This window comes from Schistocerca gregaria, chromosome 6 (genome assembly GCF_023897955.1).
Source record: "Schistocerca gregaria isolate iqSchGreg1 chromosome 6, iqSchGreg1.2, whole genome shotgun sequence".
Taxonomy (NCBI): domain Eukaryota; kingdom Metazoa; phylum Arthropoda; class Insecta; order Orthoptera; family Acrididae; genus Schistocerca; species Schistocerca gregaria.
Window position 1 is genome coordinate 407,077,787 of NC_064925.1, and position 21,143 is coordinate 407,098,929.

Below are 21,143 nucleotides of genomic sequence, written 5' to 3' on the forward strand. Positions count from 1 at the left end.
GCTTAGCCACAGCCTGGGGGATGTTTCCAGAATGAGATTTTTACCCTGCAGTGAAGTGTGCGCTGATATGAAACTTCCTGGCAGATTAAAACTGTGTCTGTGTCTCGGTCTCGGTCCGACACACAGTTTTAATCTTCCAGGAAGTTTCATATCAGTGCACACTCCAGTGCAGAGTGAAAATCTCATTCTGGAAATATCCCCCAGGCTTTGGCTAAGCCATGTCTCCGCAGTATCCTTTCTTTCAGGAATGCTAGTTCTGATAGGTTCGCAGTAGAGCTTCTGTTAAGTTTGGGAGGTAGGAGATGAGGTACTGGCAGAAGTAAAGCTGTGAGGACAGGGCATGAGTCGTGCTTGGGTAGCTCAGTCGGTAGAGCACTTGCCCGCGAAAGGCAAAGGTCCCGAGTTCGAGTCTCGGTCCGGCACACAGTTTTAATCTGCCAGGAAGTTTCATAAAATAAATTGTTTGAATGCTGGATATGGTTGTGGCTAAAAATCAGATTTTTTACATTGTGACACAGTCACTCATCCATAAATAGTCTGTTTTTTATCATGCTCTTAATACCTCTTAATTGTGGGGAATGAAACTGTGTTGCTTGTTTGCTTGAAGGCAATAGTGGAAAGAAGACAAATAGTGCCATGAAATTTTCATCTACTCCAATGCCTGAGTACCCTTCAGGCTATTCAGTTTGAGCATCCACACCAAACTATCAGTGTTAGTGAAAGAATAGGGTTATCATTCTCATTATACTTACTTCTTCCTTCCTTGAAATACATTTCATGGTAGAAGGCAATTCGAATCCTAAATGCAACTGCTAACAGAAGCATGGTAACTCCTAAGAAGTATGAAACTCCTTGACATGGTTCACACTCAGACCCTTCCCTTTCTTGAGCAATGTTCTTAGCATATGGGCTATGCAGACACGTGACACAGCCCATTTCAAAGCTTCAGTTCTTCCATTATCTCTCCTTTAATTTCAGAACTCTATGTTGTTCCCCTAATTCACCTTTGATGTGTATTACAATGGTGTCTTTGAAAAGGATAAGCTCAAATTCCTTCCTCATACTTACCTAATCTGAGCTTGTGCTCCATCTCTAATGATGTCCTTGATGGGCTGTTGAACTGCAGTCTTCTTTTCTTCCTCTCTCCTTTCTTCAAAACCCCCAAATACCCTCCTCTCCATGTTACCAGGGCAGTGGGTTGGGAGAAGGGACATGGAGATAATGGCTTGGTCACAGTTCAAGAGTTATTTTTGAAGTAAGTCTTTCAGTCTATAGCAGAGAGTAAACTACAGTGAAATTTCCCAGCACAGTGAGAGTAATGTTTTTACTCTGCAGCAAGCTCTTTTTAGTCAAGATTGCATTCAAATGTTTCCATCCAAAATTTATTTGTTTATTTCATTTCTCAGTGAAGAACATTTCAAAGCAAGAGGACAGGGCACTATAATCTGCATTATATTACTACTGAATCTAGTAAGGTAAAGTATCATACTTCACAAATCACTAGAAACCCTCCTTTCCCTGTTAAACTACTGCCACCAATTTAATTAATAGAGTTTTGTTAGACAGAAATAGAATGCTGTACTTCTGCATTTCATGTCTTAAAGCTGATGGCAATACCATAATTCTGTCAGATATGCAGTCAAAAAATGGTGTCCATGTTTATTATTACTTGCTTTGCAGTGTTGGTATCCATAACAATTACATTGTGTGTCTGCTGATTTATGTCAAAAACAGAAAAAATAGAGAAAAAAGTCTGCAACCAGAAACATCAGACCAACATACAAAGAAAAATGTGAAAGATTTCATCATTGTCAGTAATTTAATCATCTGAAAATGGTTGAAGAAATTGCATATTGTCTTAGAATTGAGTTAAGTACTTCACTGGTAAGACATTCAGCAAGCACCCATCTAACATAACACAAGACATTGGCAATCCTGACCAACTCAAAAGAATATTAAAAACGTGCTTCATTTAACCACTCCTACAAATTATCTGAATAGCTTAATTTAGGGATAGAAAAATTCTGTAAAGTATGCTATAAAGTTGTATGGCAAGTAGTTATTTACTGTTTATAAGATTCAGTATTGATAGATACAGGAAATTATATTGTGTGAAAAATATCAGTATAAGCAAGTAAATGTTAAGCTATATGTAGCAGATAAACACCAGCTTTGTATTACACTGAGGAGGTAGCAACTTTTTTTTCGATGTAACCGCTTTCTTACTAATTTGCTTGATTAGATTTAGATGACACAAGGATGAAAAAAATTAAGCAGTATAGTTTTTGTTAACACCTGCCTATTCACACAAACAATGGAGTTTATTCAGAACAAGAAATATATATGCAAGATGCAGTGCAAGCTGTTTTAAGTCCAGTCCAGCCCATATCATAGCTCTGTGTATTACATCTAGAGCCCACCAGAATAACACAGTAGCCAATACAACAACATGCCACACACTCCACTGTTACAATGCTTAGATCAGCCTAGTCTAGCTTATATTCTGTAGTTAGGTAAGAACCCATGAGAAAATGCGTCTGATGATCAGTGCCATACGAGTAGTAGTAGATAATAATGTCACACCTGCTCCACAGTTTCCATTGTAATGCTGCGTGGTGTAAGTAAAATAGTTGATTGTTAAGTGTAGTATAAAAATTAAGTTTCTACGATACCCTAGTCTTTTTTTAATGTATATCTTAACTCATATGACATCCCTAAAAGTTCCTCCTGTTGACGGGATGTATGGAATGCATGGAATGAATGAATAACAAATACATTTCCAGCTTCATTACTGCCTACACTTTTTAAAATTTCTCCACAAGCTTCACTCATTAGCAGTTTCTCCCACTAAGATATTAGCTATCTCCTAAACTGATTAATCACAATAAAAATAATGTAGTGTACCTCTTATTACTCAGTATTATCCTAGGCTGTAATGAATTAACTTTCTTGCAATATTTAGGTGCTCCTTAAGTCATTGTTGAATCCCAGCCTATCCAACATTCTTCCTACTTCATTTACAGAAACCTAGTAAGGTGGCGCAGTAGGCAGCACACTAGACTGCATTCGGGAGGATGATAGTCAAAACTCATGTCCGGCCATCCTGATTTAGGTTTTCCATGATTTCCCTAAATTGCTTCAGGCAAATGCTAAGGTAGTTCCTTTGAAAGGGCACAGCCTATTTCCTTCATCATCCTTCTCTAGGCTAAGCTTTTGCTCCATCTCTAATGACCCCCCCCCCCCGCCTCAAAAAAATTTATCATTCACAGAACTATTTTCCTCATATAACAACATATGTAACATTGTTGCACACGAGAAGTGTGTTTGCTTATTGTAAACTGTTCTCACAAATTTAGATGACTATTGTTCTAGAAGTTGCCGTGTAAGCATGCAGATATTAAACTAGCAGTAGCAAATAAAGCAACAAATCTTCAATATAAGCAGCTGCTTTTTTCGAACTGTCTTAGATTTAGCCAAGATAAGAACACACAGTTTAAAGATATTAAGTTACAAATATAGTGTGTAACAGCTACTTCTTCCTATTAATTTATAATTAATGTATAATTTTACTTGTTCCACATCCTGAAAATTTTCATTTGTTATGTGATCTACAAAAGAAAATGAGTGAGACAAAAGTCAGTCCTCCTCACTAAAGTGTGAAGCATTTTTTCTTGTTTTCATTCACAAAATTCATTAGGAAATTAAGAAGTCTTTGGCAACTCAAAAGATTTTCTTGGTTCATTGTAATTTTTCATATTTTTTTCCTAATATTTGTAAACAATTGTAGAATGAGTTTTAATACTTCAGAGGAAACCAATGAAGTTTTGAATTTTTAAGATTTGCATGTGACCCCAACCAAAGTGAAAACTATTGAAGTGGTATGTTCTTCCTACTGGAAGTATTTTTACAAAATGTGAAGCTGTGAGTCTGGTTTCCAAAAAAGGGGAGGAAGAAATGACGAAACATTCGTTTGGGTGTGTGGTACATATATCACCATCACATAAAAATTTAGAAAACTTCATTCCATGAACACTTAAAATGGTATGTTGAAGATTCATAAATTTAGGAAGAGGTGAAATGTTTGTTATGAGTTGGTAGTCAAGTTGTTTCTGTGAAGTGGGAAATGGTTTGAGGTGATGACAGAGCAAAAGTTATTAAATTATTATTTTTTAAATATAGAGGGGAAACAGTAAAACTGGTCCGACAAGAGATGTTGATACTTCAGTAGAAACGAGACATCATCAGAGTGAACATCTAACTGTGCTTGAAGTATTGTGTGAGGCTCTGAGTGACTATTAGAGAAATGGAAATGAATCAAACAGAATTTGAAGAAGAGGCTTGTAGACCTTTGCTGATAACAGTTGTATGTCTGATTATAATCACTACAGAGACTGTCAGTATCACATAACAAAATCCACTACTGATATGTTCTACATTAAATGTAAGTAGTCAGAACGTTGACCTAAAGATACTGCAGTGAGCTCAATGGAGCAAAAACAGCTGAACAAATTTGACAAAAAGTCAGGAGAATATCAAAGAGTAAAACAAGAAATATCACTTAAATTTGATATGTTCATGAATTATATGAACATTGTGAAAGAATTAGAATGCAGGTTTAACATGCAGTTGATTAAAGAAGCTTCCAGACCAGATTAACAGTTCTGGAAGCTGAGTTAGCTGAATTGTGAAACCAATGGCAACAGAAAGAGCTAGAAATAGCTTACATAGAAAATCATGCACTGAGAGAGAGAGAGAGAGAGAGAGAGAGAGAGAGAGAGAGAGAGAGAGAGAGAGAGAGAGAGATTTCTAGATCTTGTTGACAGTTTATTTGCAAAGCAACTTGAAAAGGAGGTGGGGTATTATGAGCTCACGTGCCTTGAATACAAATGGAGGCCCAGAGAGTTAAACAACTCTAAACAAGGTTCAGTTGCATAAAATCAAACTATCATCATTTTATTTTGTATTAAATAATGGAAATTCCTGGGATAAAAACTATATGAAAGGATTGGCTGCTACTCACTACTCAGAGGAGGCATTGAATTGCAGACAGGCACAATGAGAAAGACTGCTGAATTATTAAATTGTTGGACAAAGTCCTTCCTCCAAAATAGAAAACACACTCACTTTTACAAAAGCAAAACTCACACGCATATGGCCTTTGTCTCCCAGTGCTGGAGCCTGACTATGACTGTGTCTGATGTGAGCCGCAATCTGCTGGGGTAGGTGGTACAAGTAATGTAAGGAGGAGGAGTGTGGTGCAGATAATGTAAGGAGGAGGAATGAGACTGATACTGGAAATGGGATTGGGGGGTGGGGGGGGGGGGGGGGATAGCAGGGAAGAGGTGGGAGAAAATGGTATGCTGCCTGTGGGAGCATACAGGGACATGTTGAGGACAGGAGAGGGCTGCTAGGTGTAGTGGCAGGAGGCTGTGCTGGGAGGGGAGTAGGGAGGGGGGAGGAGGGAGGAGGAGAAGAGTGAAGTAGAGAAAGGGTAAAGAATAGTAGGAGTATTATTGGGATAGAATGCATGTGGTGTGCTAGAGTTAGAGCAGGGAAGCGGATAGACTGGTGGAAGACATGTACTAAAGTTGAGGCCCAGAAAGTTACAGGAATGAATGATTGTTTTAAGGAGAGCTCTCACCTGCACTGTCCAGAAAAGCTGGTGTTGGTAGCAAGAATCCAGATGACAAACACTGTGAAGCGAGCATTAGAGTGAAGCATATCGTGTTGGGCAGCATGTTGAGTAACTGGGTGGTCCAGCTGTTTCCTGGCCGCAGTTGGACAGTGGCCATTCATGTGGACAGACAGCTTATTAGTTATCATGCCCACGCAGAAAGTGGCACAGTGGTTGCATCTTGCTTTGTAGATCACATAACTGCTTTCACAGGTATCTTGCCTCTGACATGATAGTAGTTACTTGTGATAGGACTGTGGTAGTGTGGGGACATATGGGAGAGGTTTTGCATCTGGATCTGTTGCAGGAATATGAGCTGTGAGTGAAGGGGTTGAGAGCAAGGGTGGAGTAGGGGTGGATATACATACATGCCATGTCCATACATGCTTTATGTTCTCTCGGTACTCCTGCTAGTCTTTCCCCCTTTTCTAATCCCTCCCCCCCCCCCCAACCCCCTCCCTTTCCTCCACCCTCCAAGGAGAGCCTCCCAACACTGCAACTAGCATCCTTATTCTGTCCCCAATGTGTCTCTGCACTCTCCCACAGGCAGCCCAGCATCTTCTCCCACTCCTACCCTGCTATCCCTCACTGCCCCATACCACCTCCTGACCTGCACCACCCATCCAGCAGATTGCTGTTCATGTTAGAAGCAATCACAGTCGGGCTCCAGTGCCTGGAGACAGTTGTCATGTGCCTGCGAATTGTGCTTGTGTGAACGCGTGTGTGTGTTTTCCTGGTTCTCACAGACCTAATTAACTATAACATTAGCAGTCGCTGTCAGTTACAGCTGAATTGTTGAACTGAGAAGACGGTGAGCTCTGATGAACTGGTCCCCAACTGCTGTCATGGTTTGTTTGTTTTGTTGGTTGTGTGTTCCGTTGATCATTTGCATGGTAGAGTAGCCATTATGATGTGGAACGTGTCAAGTGCAGAAGAAATGCACATACCGGTATGAAAAAAGATTTTTTAAAGTACAGTGTTAAAGATTAATATTTCTATTATCTACCCCATTACCTTAAATGGCACAACAAGCATATTTATAGATTTTTTATTCCTCTTCAAGAATTCATCTATGGTATAGAAGGAGTTGTCAAGGAGGTATGATTTCAGTTAATTTTTGAAGCTACTGCCGCGGTCTGTCAGACATTTCATTTTGTCTGGTAATTTTTCAAAAATTTTTATAGCAGCATATTTTACCCTTCTCTGTGCCAAAGGTAGGTTGAGTAAAGGATAGTGTAAGTCTGTCTTTTTTTTTGTATTATAATAATGAATGACACTGTTGTTTTTAAACTGGCCCATGTTGTTGAGAACAAATTTCATTAGTGAGTAAATGTACTGTGAGGGTGTTGTAAGAATTCCCAATCTTTTAAAAAGATGCCTACAAGAGTGTGACTATGAACCCCACACATTATTCTAACCACTTCCTTTCGAGCGGTGAATACTTTTTGTCTAAGTGTTGAGTTACCCCAAAATATTATTCTGCATGACAGAGAGTAAAAGTATGCAAAGTTTGTTAGCATACTAATTTCTATATCTTCAAAATTAGCAATTATTCTGGTTGCAAAAGTTGCTGAACCTAGTTGCCTTAGAAGATCCAAAATATGAATTTTCCAATTAAGATTCTCACCTATATTGTCACAGAGGAAGCTGAGTAGTACTGTGGTGTAGTGGTTATGTTGAATGGATGGTCATGAGCTCAAAACTCACCTGGACTTTACCATTTTAATTTCTATATTCGGTTGCAGTACATTCTAGAAGTATCCACAAATGTCAAGAATCATTGTACTGGAATGTTCTGTAGCTGTATATATATTGAATGTGTTCTAGATGGAGGCAGTTCGCTCTGCACTCTTGTGTGTACAAGTAGTGAATAAACCTTTGTTAAGTGAAGCTAGTGTTTGTCATTGATCTAATTACATCTTCTTCTGTGTGACATTATTCTGGTGGAGGCACTGGGTATTGGAACTTGTGATAGCGCACATTATCGACGACCCAGTGGCTTCAATCAGGCCACGACAGAGCCACCGTTTTCGGGGTGAGAAACCTGAGTTCGAGCCATATTTAACAGATCACAATTTACCAGAGACAGAAGAATAAGAGGACATTACAATGACAGCAACTGTGTGCCACCACATGAGACATCCTTCTGGGTTCTCTGGTGACGATGGCCAAGATCCAAATGAGTGGCTGAAGGTATATGAGCGTATAGCCAAATTTAACAAATGGGATGACGCCATGTGTTTGGCTAATGTATTTTTCTTCTTGGAGGGCACTGCAAAGCAATGGTATGAGAACAATGAGGAGAAGTTCACAAGCTGGGAAGTATTCCAGGCGGAACTGCACAAGTATTTTGGCCACACACCACGACAGAACTGTAAGGCTGAAGATAAATTAAGGTGCAGGGCACAGCGTCCCGGAGAAACTACAGCATCCTACATTGAAGACATCGTGGAGCTGTGTAAAATAGGATACTAGAAAGATAAGGTTGCACATCTCATGAAGGGTGTTGCTGAGAACATGTATCAAGCCTTACTCTTGAAGGAGGTTTCGACTGCAGACAACTTCATAAAATGGTGCCAGTATATCGAGACAATGCATCAAAAAAGAATTACATACAAGAAGTTTGAACGGCTTCCAAATGTTGTATCGATGTCTGTGATGGAGGGAGCAACTGATTTCACAAGTGTGCTGCATAAGGAGCCTGTTTGGGCACCAAGGAGGACTTGTCTGGAGGACCCAGGATAACCAACCAGTACGTTTCCACTGCGGATGACCAATACATGTAGTGTGCTGTTGTCGAGATAGGTGTCGAATATTTGATGACACCTGCACCAGAAGACAGCAGACCGATTTTAGCTGACGCCAACTCCGGGACAACGAAGATGAACAAGATGATGTGGGTGCAGTACGACATAGGTCACCATCGCTGCAAGCTAGCCAGTGGAGAGGACGCTCCCCAACACACTGATAAAGGTCTCCATTGCCATTTAGAAGCTCCAGCAGATCACCTAGCCACTGCAACCTGGAAAACTAAAGGATGCGACCTTCCTTGGAGGAAGAGAAAAATCCTCCACCGTCGATCACTACAAAAATGATAGGCAACTACATCGATATCCTCATGGATGGCTGACCAGCGTAAACTCTTGTGGACTCTGGAGCACCATATTCAGTCATTTCAGAGAAGTACTGTTACTAGTTGCAGAAAACCATATGATAGGAAACTACATCGATATTCTCATGGATGGCTGACCAGCGCAAACTCTCGTGGACTCTGGAGCACCATATTCAGTCATTTCAGAGAAGTACTGTCACCAGTTGCAGAAAACCATATTCATCGACAACAAAACATCTCTGCTGATGTGACTAATGGGAAATATGTAAAGCCTACATGAAGATGTACCATTCATGTGGGTGTAAGTGGCCATACACAGCCCTTAGAATTCATCATTTTACAAGAGTGTAGTCATGACTTTAGTTTCGGTTAGGACATTCTGAAAGCTTCTCAGGCAATTACAGATTGTTGTCACTCGAAGATTATGCTAGACGAGATGAGGTACTGTGGACAGGAAGACGCACATCCGAATGTGTGGAGACTATGTTTGCTGGATGAACTGATCATTCCTGCAGTCAGTGCTAGAAAGGTAACTGTCACGTGTCATGCCGTGCATCAACCCATGGATCTTGTAGTGGAATGTAAGAGAAGCATACCACTGAATAACAACTTGGTCATCCCAGCCTCTGTCATCTTGTTTAAGAAAGGATTCGGTGAATTGTGGATAGTTAACTGTCGCCGAGAACTGCAGATTCTTCCAAGATGCATGTGCGTAGCAAATGCTGAGCTGTTAATTGAAGAACAGCTGAGCGTAATAGAAACCTCCCATGCCAAGTCTGTGGGCAAAATTAGCCCTACCACTACAAGACAAGATCTTCTAGCTTGACTATCACCAGATCTCACTAAGGAACAACAGAAGAAGCTACTTGCCATTCTTCAGGAGGTCTCTGAATGCTTCAATCCACAGGTGAAGAGCGATTTATCTGATTTGATGGTGAAGCACTGGAGACTATCAACCAATAAGCCAGAGAGCATACCGTGTGTAGCAACAGAACGTTGAATAATTCGTGACGAGGTAGAGAAAATGATGAAGATTAACATCATTCAGCTTTCGCAGAGCCCATGGTCATCACCAGTGATCCTCATCAGGAAGAAGGATGGCAGTTTTGTGTTAATTACAGGAAGCTTAATAAGGTAACTAAAAATGTTTACCCTTTTCCATGAATTGACAATACACTAGATTGTCTGAAGGGGCTACGTTTTTCTCAACCATGGACATGTACTCAGAATTCTGCAAATCGAAGTAGATGAGGCTGATTGTGAGAAAACTACATTCATCACCCCGGAGGGCCTGTATGAGTCTAAGGTAATGCCATTTGGTTTGTGTAATGCACCAGCAACTTTGCAACGGATGATGGATAATCTTCTACATCACCTGAAGTGGACGATGTGTCTTTGTTGTTTAGATGACATATAGTGTTCTCAGAGACATTTGATGAAGGTATAAAAAAGTCTGAGGGCCTTTCTTAAATGTCTCCAACAAGGTGGACTGAAACTTAATCCAAGAAAGTGTCTCTTTGGAGCAAAGATATCAAAATATTAGGACACCTTGTGTCAAACGAAGGTGTGTGGCCACACCCAGAAAAGGTGAGATCTATAATGGAATTTCCTATTCCTAAAAGTATTAGAGATGTGAGAAGCTTCCTCAGATTCTGTTCTTATTACCATCTTTTATCAAAGACTTTTGTATCAAAGCCAGGCCACTCCAAGAGTTGTTAAAAGCTGATGCTAAATTTATCTGGGGTGGTGCTCAACGAGTTTCTTTCGATAACGAGATTCTTTCGATGTGCTGTGAAAAGCTCTGTTGTCTGATCCTATACTTCGTCTGTATGATGATAGAGCACCTACAGAACTACTCACAGATGCCAGTGGGTATGGGCTCGGTGCTGTTCGGGTGCAAATTTTGGATGGAAAAGAGAAGGTTATAGCCTATACTTCTAGGACACTTACAAAAGCCGAGAGAAACTACTCAACTACGAAAAGATAATGTCTTGCTGTGATCTGGGTCATGTGCAGATTTCGACAGTATCTTTGTGGAAGGTCATTCACAGTTGTTACAGACCATCATTCACGTTGTTGGTTGACAGGTCTTAAGGATCCAACAGGACCACTCGCCAGGTGGGCACTATGTTTTCAAGAGTATGACATTACCAAAGTGTACAAAAGTGGAAGAAAACACCAAGATGCCGAGTGTCTCTCAAGAAACCCAGTCCCAGACCATCAAGACTTTGATGAAGATAGTAACTGTCTCACTGGACTCCAGGATCTCTCTGCTGAGCAGAAGAAGGATGCTAAGATATGTCAAATTTTGCTTGCCTTAAACCAGTAAGAGAATGTGAAAGGACAACTTAAGTTAGTTAATGGATTACTTTGCAATAAAAACTTTGATCTGTTTGGAAAGAGGTGGCTACCAGTGATTGCTAAACACATGCACTTAGATGTTCTACAAAAATTCCATGACTCACCTGAGGCTGGACATTTAGGATTTATTAAGGCCTATGATAGAATCCGCAAGACATTTTTCTGTCCAGGTTTATTTAAGACTGTCCGTCACTATGTGTCGCACTGTCAAAAGTGCCAGAGGAGAAAGGCAGTTCCTAAGAAACCATATGGCCAACTCATACCAATTCCACCAGCTGAAATGCCTTTCCAGTGTTTTGGGATTGACCTCCTCCGACGATTTCCAATGTCTGCTAGTGGCAATAGATGGATTATTGTTTGCACTGAGTATCTGACACACTATGCCATTACCAAAGCTGTGAAAATAGCCGAAGCATCTGAGGTACCCAAATTCATTGTGGAAAACATTGTATTAAAACACGGTGCCCCAAGGTCATTAATTACAGATTGAGGGAAAGTTTTTCAATCGAATCCTATGACCGAGATAAACCATCGGTTCAACATTACTGCCTACCATCTGCAATCTAACAGGCTTCTGAATGCCTTAATAAGACCTTTGTCGATATGCTATCAGTGTTGAGCAGAGCAACTGGAATGAGGTGCTACCTTTCGTGATGTTTGCCTACAACACCGCCAAACAAGACACCACAGGATTTATGCCATGTTTCCTGGTGCATGGGCATGAGGCGAGTACGACAGTGGACACTGTGTTTCCGTTACATCCTGATGACGTGGACGACTACATTGGCTAGGTGTTAACCAGAGCTGAGGAAGCTCGGCAGTTAGCTTGACTCCACATGCTGCAAGCTCAAGGAAACGATTGCCGAAGGTATGACGCCAGCCACCGCCCTTTTGTCTACCAGCCTGGTGACCTCGTCTGGATCTTCACTACTGTTTTGGAAGGTTGATCTCTCTGAGAAGCTCCTCAGGCGTTACTTTGAACCTTATAAGGTTGTAAGACAGTTGTCTGATGTTACTTATGAAGGTGAATATTTCAACCCCAAAAGATCAGAGATACGGTCCACATCCTGCAAATGAAGCCCTGCAAGGATCCTACCACCCAGGGTAAATTTGAAGCTCCGGCAACAAGCAGAAAGGTGATTAAGGGCGTAGCGGCAAAAGAAGTTCTAAGAAGACCACCACTAGGGTGAGCTTCAGTCATCGGGAGTTGGAGTATGCAGGACCGATGATTCGTTCTGGACTAGGAGGCTGTAACACCGTGATGCTGTTCTCTTAAGGAGGGAGCAATGTTACAGAGGAAGCTGAGTAGTACCGTGGTGTGGTGGTTATGGTACTAAACTGTTGAGGGTTATGAGTTCAAAACTCACCTGGACTGTACCATTTTAATTTCCATATTTGGTTCGAGTACATTCTAGAAGTATCCACAAATGTCAAAAATCACTGTACTGGAATGTTCTATAGCTGTATATATACCATATGTGTTCTGGCCAGAGGCATCTCACTTCACGCTCTTGTATGTGCAAGTGCTGAATAAACCTTTGTTAAGTGAAGTTAGTGTTCATCATTCATCTAATTACACCTTCTTCTATGGGGCAATATGTATACCCAAAAACTTAATATACTCTACCCTGCCTACTGACTTTTGTTGATGAGTTAGATTTATTGAAGGAACTGTACTTTTTGCAGCAGAAAATTGGATGTACTGTTTTTTTTCCTTTTTTTTTCAAAGTTTAGAGGAAGCTCATTTGCAGAAAACCAATCAATGACTTTTCCAAAGACCTTATTTGTATCATTTTCAATTGGAATTTCTTTTACTGGTTTAATAATGATGCTTGTATCATTAGCAAACAGTGTCAGTTCAGCTTCTTGTTTCAGATGAGAAGGGAGATCATACACATATATCAAGAAGAGAAGGGGACCCATGATTGAACCCTGTGGAACACCTACTGTAATTTCACCCCAGTTAGATGAAGAGGCAAACTTATTTAAATCACTTGACCCATATAAAGAAACTTTTTGTTTGCTGTTCTGTAGGTATGACGTAAACCACTCTGTTCCATTTATGCCATAGAATTGCAATTTCTGTAACATAATGTCATGGTTCATACAATCAAATGCTTTGGACAAGTTACGGAAAATTCCTATTGGTGACATTTTACTATTTAAAGACTCTATAATGTAGACAGTGAAATTGTATATTGCTGTCTCAGTGGAACAACATTTTTGAAATCCGAACTGTGATTTAATAAGTATCCCAGTACTATTGAGATGGCTAACCACTCTTGAGTACATTATTTTCTCGAAGATTTTTGAAAATGCTGTAAGCAGGGATATTGGCTGACAATTATTGACATCTGTGGTGTCCCCCTTTTTGTCAAGAGGCCTGTCAATGGCATGTTTTAACCTGTCTGGAAAAATACTTTGATTTTGTGATGCATTACATATGTGACTCAGAACATCAGCTGTAATTGCTCCACATTGTTTTAATATCTTATTAGAGATGTCATCTACACCAAAGGAACATTTATTTTTCAAAGATTTAATAATTTTACTTATTTCACAACAGGTTGTTAGGTGCAAGTTACCTGACTAAAATTTTTCAAAATTGACTCTTCCTTGTATTGCCTGGCTTGTTCTTTTGAACTATTCTCATGTTGCATTTGGCTCATTATATACATCTCCCCAATTAACATTTCTTAAACTTTCTCTGAAGTGCTCTATAGATACTGGGTTGAGCAACCTCACACTTTTACGTAATGGTTTTTACTGTACACCCTGTTAGGTTTTGTAAGTTAATCATTTGTGCATCATAGTCTGACAATCCGCTTACCACAGGGAAAGCATATGACTGTTTTACATAGTCTTTCTGTACAAATACATTATCTATTAGAGTGCTACTATCTTGAGCTATACGTTTAGGGAAATTGATCACAGATTCTAAGTTTATGTTGTTAATAACACTTCTAGTTCACTTATCCTATCAGAACTGCTTAGAAAGTTTACATTGAAATCACCACAGATCGATAACTTCTTCTTTTTGTCTGACAGATATCATAATAGGGGTCAAACTTTTTTATGAATAGCTCCCAGTCTCCTAACAGGGACCTGTACACTGTTGCTAATATCAATAGCACATTATCTAGCTGAAGTTGACATGCACAAACCTCAAAGTGCTGATCAGCACATGATTTGCTTACTTCTACAGTTTTGTATTTCTGCCCTTGTTTTATGAAAATGGCAACTCCTCCTTTATCCAGCCTAGATCTAAAAGTGTAAGATGCTAAATTATACCCATTTATACTGACAATATCCATCCCCACATTTACATGGTGTTCAGACAGACAGAGTACATCAATCTCATTCTTATTTTTGAGATCATCTAAACACACTAATAGCTCATCTACTTTATTTTTTATTCCCCTGATATTGTGATGAAGTAAGTTGATACTGCCCTTAGCTTTGCCCCTATTTACTGTACATGAAGTTTCTTTTATTCTATTTATCTTGATTGTTGTCTTTAACCTAAAAAACCTGTTTGTCTGGACCCATTAACCATAGGGATCTCCCCCTGTGTGACACTGTGGCCCCCTTACAGTTCCTACTAATAGAGAAGCTAACTACTTTGCCCTTCCTATTCAGGTAGAGGCCATGTGTAGTGTATCCCCACCTACCAATTGCATTAACTGGAACGACACGTGAGATTTTGCTGGTGTCTGGAGCATCCTGTTCAGCTCAGTGTTAACATGGCTGACAGCAGTGTTTACCCAGGGCTGATCATGGCACTCAAAGACCTCCACAAACCCCACATTTGTGCACCCAGTTTCTGCCCCTATTTTATGCAGGTCACTCCTAATACTGCAACTTGGATTCACAGCTAGGCTGTTTCCTGCTCCCCCAACAATAATTACCTGATCTTCCTTCTCAATGTCCCTGCATAGCTGACCTAAGTTTTCTGTCACCTGGATAAGGCTAGCACTTAGTTTCACAAAACTTGTGACCTGGTACCCTGCACCTAATTTCTCCTGAAGCTGCTGGTCCACACCCCTCCATGACTGCTGCCTATAAGCAGAATTCTACTTTTCCGATTCTGGTTTGTTCCTGACCTGTCTTTTTTCTTTAAGCTAATATTCTGCTTCAACCTAGTTTCAACTACATCTGGATGAGGCCGTTTCTCCACTTCAAATAGCAAGCCAAACTGATTCACTATTTGAATTTCTGGAGTATTTTCAAGTGTTTGCCTTTTTTGCCCTTTGCTTGCTATCTTTTCCCAGTTCCCAGTCTCTTTTTTCCTACCTTAACCTACGTAATTCCAAGTTCATGTTATCTAATTCAACCTTAAAGGCACAGGTTTTTGCCTCCTGTTCAGCAATTTTTCTGTCCTTTCTACATAAGCAACACTGCCATCGAAGAGCCTCATTTTCTACCCTCGTTTCCTCACCGCTATATGTGCCCCAATGAAACAATAACTTACAGTCTACACAGAACACCCCCTCTTTCAAATTTCTACAGCAACCACCACAGTTTTAACTCATGGTTTGATAGATTAAATTAACACAAAAGCAGAGAATAAGTTGGCACAAGACCACAGTAGTTTCGTAACCAGTACTAATCTGTAAATAAACACTAAAGTAAACAAACTTTGAAACTTACTTCCGAAAGTTTTAACTACCTAAACTCTGTATGACAGACACAAATTAATTTGACTTTGAAGTGACAACTCTAGTCAAAAACGAAAATCTACACTCACGCAAAATTTACGACTAAAAAACGTAAACAAAACTAGCAACTATTTACATATGTCTGCCGGTGTCTTTATATGTGCGGATGGATATGTGTGTGTGTGCGAGTGTATACCTTTCCTTTTTTCCCCCTAAGGTAAGTCTTTCCACTCCCGGGATTGGAATGACTCCTTACCCTCTCCCTTAAAACCCACATCCTTTCGTCTTTCCCTCTCCTTCCCTCTTTCCTGACTTAGCAACCTTAGGTTGCGAAAGCTCGAAATTTGTGTGTGTATTTGTGTGATTTTTATTGTCTGCTATCAACATACCAACACTTTCGTTTGGTAAGTTACAGCATCTTTGTTTTGGAAGAAAATTTGCAAGAAATTAGCTTGTGCACCAAATTCACACATAGGCTATTTTTAAATGTGTGTAGTAAAAGATACTAATTGATATGAAGAATATAACATGAAATGTGGAACAATAATTACCCATAGAAAATCTATTTACTCTTTGACTTTTGAACTGTAACATACTTGTGAAAGTTCTTTTATTTTTAATATGTCCTACATATTATGATTCAACATAATGAAACCGAGCGAGGTGGCGCAGTGCCTAGTGCACTGGACTCGCATTCGGGAGGACGATGGTTCAATCCTGCGTCCGGCCATCCTGATTTAGGTTTTCCGTGATTTCCCTAAATCACTCCAGGCAAATGCCAGGATGGTTTCTTTGAAAGGGCACGGCCAACTTCCTTCCCAGTCCTTCCCTAATCTGATGAGACCGATGAACTCACTGTGTGGTCTCCTTCCGCAAACAACCCAAACCCAACCCAACATAATAAATACAATGTTTAACCCTCAAAGTGGTACAAGGTTATTGTATTTTAGCATTTAGAAAGTCAGGCTATCTTGCAGCTTTTGAGACGCTTGAAGACTCACAATAATGGCGATGCATGACATAGAGATGACATTCCTTTATGTGTAGAATGTGGTAGGTTTTTAGTGAGGCTGGATTTGATTATGATATGCAAGCATATCTGCAGGTAACAGTCGCAGACACACAAAAATGTTGTTGTACATACAAATATTATAACACATGTGCTGCACCAAACTAGAAATTGGTTATTTTATTTCTTCGTCAAGTTATTGTGTTTGTTACTCCATTGGGGTTAAGCATCTCTCTGGTTTTGGATGAACTTTGGAATGGAGATAGCGTGCACCCTGAATTAACACATAGGCTACATTTTATTCTGAAAAAAGTCACTGTACTTGTGGGATGGTCAATGTGATTATTGTTCCCATGGGGTGTGTAACGTGACTAAAATGTCATCCATGAAATTTAACTGTGAAATGAATTCATTAACTTTAGCAAAGAGTTATTGGTGCCCACGAATGAATCAGCGACAAATATCAATAAAAATTTATTGATCACATATCTGAGGAATTGACAACCTAATTTCAGTTGATACAGTGGTAACAAGAGATGACACTACTACATACTCTGTAAAATTTCTACTCCATTATAGCTGCTGGGGGTGTCATCCCTGAAGATGGATCTGAAGACGGGTGTGCCTGTCATACTGATGCATTCTTTTTATCTGTCATAGCAATATGGCGAAGACCATTTAATTTTTAGATCTGGACCTCTTGTTTCTCTATAGCATATTTTATAGACCTTTCTCCAAATCCCTGTTTTTATCTGTCTTCTCTTGCAGTGACTGGGATTAACATGTAGTCATTTTTAATTCCTCTTTTTGTGTTTGTGTTTTACAGTTTTGACATGGGTGTGTATGGCCCTAGTTGTTCTTGCAACCTATAACAAAACAACAACACTGGTGCATAACCTGGATACTCCAAAGTTGTGCAATGGCACCAGGTTACACGTCATAGAGCTGAGTGGGTGTATCATGCAGGGCATCATCATCAGTAGTGGAGCCAAAGGAGAGATGGTATTGATACCGTGAATTCCTATCATCCCAACAAATTTGCCTTTCCAGTTCAAATGCTTGCAGTTCCCTTTGAAAGTGGCCTTCTCGATCACCGTACATAAGAGTCGAGGACAGTTGTTAGAAGTGGCAGGTATTCATCTGGAACACCACGTTTTTCTCTTGGACAGCTGCTTGGCTGCTCGTGTATATTGGGACCCAGAAAACTCTTCATATACACAGAGAATGAGAAATCACGGAATGCTGTTTACAGAGCTGGCTCTCCATACACACCAAGACAGTTATGATCCTTTCTGTGCTAGGAATGTTGCAAACAGTCATGAAATTATTTACTTTCTCTTTCCTGGCACATTTTGTAATTCACTACTTGGTTGTGTCTCAATTTTTTCCTTAAGTAAACAAATGAGTTGTGAGTGACATGCATTCTACTGGCTTCTCTCATTGTCTCAAAATTTGCCGAACTCCCCCTTCTTATGTTGTGCGATATGTTGGTCTGCAAATAGATAACTTATTTGTGGATAATGAGTTTTGGCATTAACATTTCTTTATAAATAAATGTTTAACTGTGACACTGAGGGGTGCAACTAGGTTATTCATATTTTACAATTACCTGAGCTCAGTGCCATGCTGCATTAACAAAAACTTGCTCTGGAAGTCTACATTAACATCGACAGTTGCACATTGAAAGCCACTTTAATGGTATGCAGCAGTATGCTGATGATGTTTATGCTGGCTTAATTAAAAACATTTCATTTCCAAAATAAGGTTACCTTCCTCCATTATGGAGTAGCCAGTATGCTAAATGTTTTGCTTATTCACTTAGTGTCATTCTGTTTGGGAAAACCCAAAGCTGAATGCCTGGTGTGGACTAGTATGCAGAGTATGTATGTATATATAGAGGTATGCAGTTTTCTTCTTCTTTTGGGTAGTTATGTTGAACTTATTCTTTGAATCTCTTTCAGGTAAAGCAGACACAGCTGGATCGTGAACAGGTGGCTCGTGAAATCGCAGAGAAGTTGGGGGATACGCCTGGTGTATCATACAGTGATATTGCTATTAAGGCTGCAGACTGTGGTCGTACACAACTTGCAATAAAGGTTTGTATAGTTCAGTCAGCCATTCACCTATTTACAGATGGAAAGTGCCAAAATGCATTTGTTTTCATCACATGTAAATTTAAAATCATACTACAGCTCATTCTTAAATTGGGAAGCAAGTCAGTCATAGGAAGGCAGTGTCACTTCAGTTCTAGGAGGTTCACGTCTTGTAATTCCTTGTGGTCTTCAGATTAACCCCAAGACTAATAACTATTTTTCTTCTCTCCTCCTCCTCCGTGGACTAAAGAAAGAAGAGAAGAGAAAAGGTAAGTAGAGGCAGTGGGAGAGGGGTATTGGAGGTTTACACTAGAGGGATTGCAACAGTGCATGATAAGCTGGAGAGACAATTCCTGTCTGTGCAGCCCCACGAAAATTGTGCTGAAAGGCAATATCCAAATCGCCCACACAGTGAAACAACTGTTGAAGTCTCTGTGTTGAGGTGTGCAGCATGTTCAGCAACTGGATTAATAGCTGATATATAAAATGGCTGCTTTCACAGGCATTTCGTATCTAGGGCCACGTGTGAAAGCAGTCATGTTATGTATGAGCTATGCTGCAATTTGTCTACAGTATTCTATGTGGGCATGACTAGTAACCAGCTGTCTACTCACATGAGTGGCCACTGCCAAACTGTGACAAACCACAAACTTGACTACCCAGTTGCCAAGTATGCTGCACACCACAACATAAATTACTTTAACAGCCACTTCAGTACATGGGCCATTTGGATACTTCTTACAAGCACAAGTTTCTGTGAACTACACAGATGGGAATTACCTTTCCAGAATAACCTGCACTTTCAGTCCCTTTACCCTAAACCTCCACTGACCTGTTCCTATTGTATCACTTTAAGCTCTGCCTTCTCCCACCACTCTTCTCCCCTACCCTTTCCCCTGCGAGCACTCTCTCTCTCTCTCTCTCTCTCTCTCTCTCTCTCTCTCTCTCTCCCTCCCCCTCCCCCTCCCTCCCTCCCTCCCTCCCTCCCTCCCTCCCTCCCTCCCTCCCTCCTCTTTCCCCCCTCTTTCTCCTCCCTCCCTCCCTCCCTCCCTCCCTCCCTCCCTCCCTCCTCTTTCCCCCCTCTTTCTCCTCCCTCCCTCCCTCCCTCCCCCTTCCTCCCCCCTCCCTCTCCCCTCCATCTTCCTCCCTCCCTCTTTTCAGCCCCTCAGCCTTCATTCTCCCTCTGTATCTTAACCTTTCTCCCCTCACCCTCACCCTCTTCCTATATATCTTTTTGTTCTACTCTATACTCTTTTTGTCTTGTAGTGTGGTCACAGAGTCATCTGTCCAAAGACATGCCTTTTTCCTTTACTCCCTTTTCTTGTTCTTCTCTTCCCTGTACCCACCTTCATCAGCTCAGGCAACTGCTTTTAATAATCAAGTACCAATAACCATTCCTGCTGTGTGCATTTGGGTTTCTACGTGGTTGTGTATGTGAATGTGTGTACTTTGTTTAGAAAAACATCTGGTATTTGAAAGCTAGTGGGGATGCTGTTTTCTGTTACATGTTTCTGGGCTTGATGTATTGATCTGCTATAGGTGAATGCTTGCCTTTCCCTTATTTTACATATTGCTCCATCCAAGAATTACAATCATTGTTCTATGGGGTAGTTATAATTAAACTTTTGCTACTGGATAGGGCCCCCATGAAAAAGAGTAATCTTAGGACAAAGAAATTTTGTGAAAACATTTCTAAGCATATGCGAAAGAGAAATAATGAATGAACCATTGGCAAAAACACATTTTAATTTCTATACGAGAGAATAACATATGTGAATTGTGTACCATATATATATTCCAGTTTAAAAATGTTACTCAATGTGATGTCCATCTCTATCCTCAACAGCCTGGAACCGCACTAGAGATACCATTTCACAATTTTTCACAGCACTTTTCGAATGGTAGACCATGGAATGTCCAGCTGTTGAGAGACAGCTTGTGCACTGCTTAAAGATCACACGTTGGTTTCAGCATTATCAGCTGTGTTAGCAATAACTTCTTCAAAAATTTGTGGTAGAATTGGCCATCAGCCTCTCCCAGGAGCAATTCCCAAACCACTAGTTAATTTGAACCTCTGAATCATGTTCTTCAACCCTAGTGTGGAAAGAGGGCCTCCATATTCCTTTAGTGCATAGATACCAACAAAGAGCAGCAACACTGTTCCTTTCTTTTTCTTTTTTCTTTTTTATAAAACAGCATTCAAACCTGTGTTGCTGTAGCAGTATTGGCACATAAT

At 40.3% G+C, this 21,143-nt stretch overlaps 1 protein-coding gene across 1 annotated transcript in view; it reads left to right on the forward strand.

Moving 5' to 3' along the window:
- Positions 1–21,143, forward strand: part of LOC126278348 (vacuolar protein sorting-associated protein 16 homolog) — a 214,654-nt gene that overhangs the window by 128,870 nt on the left and 64,641 nt on the right. Inside the window, exon 10 of the mRNA XM_049978390.1 lies at positions 18,776–18,910. Coding sequence (XP_049834347.1) covers positions 18,776–18,910 — 135 coding nt within the window. The remainder of the gene's footprint in view (positions 1–18,775; positions 18,911–21,143) is intronic.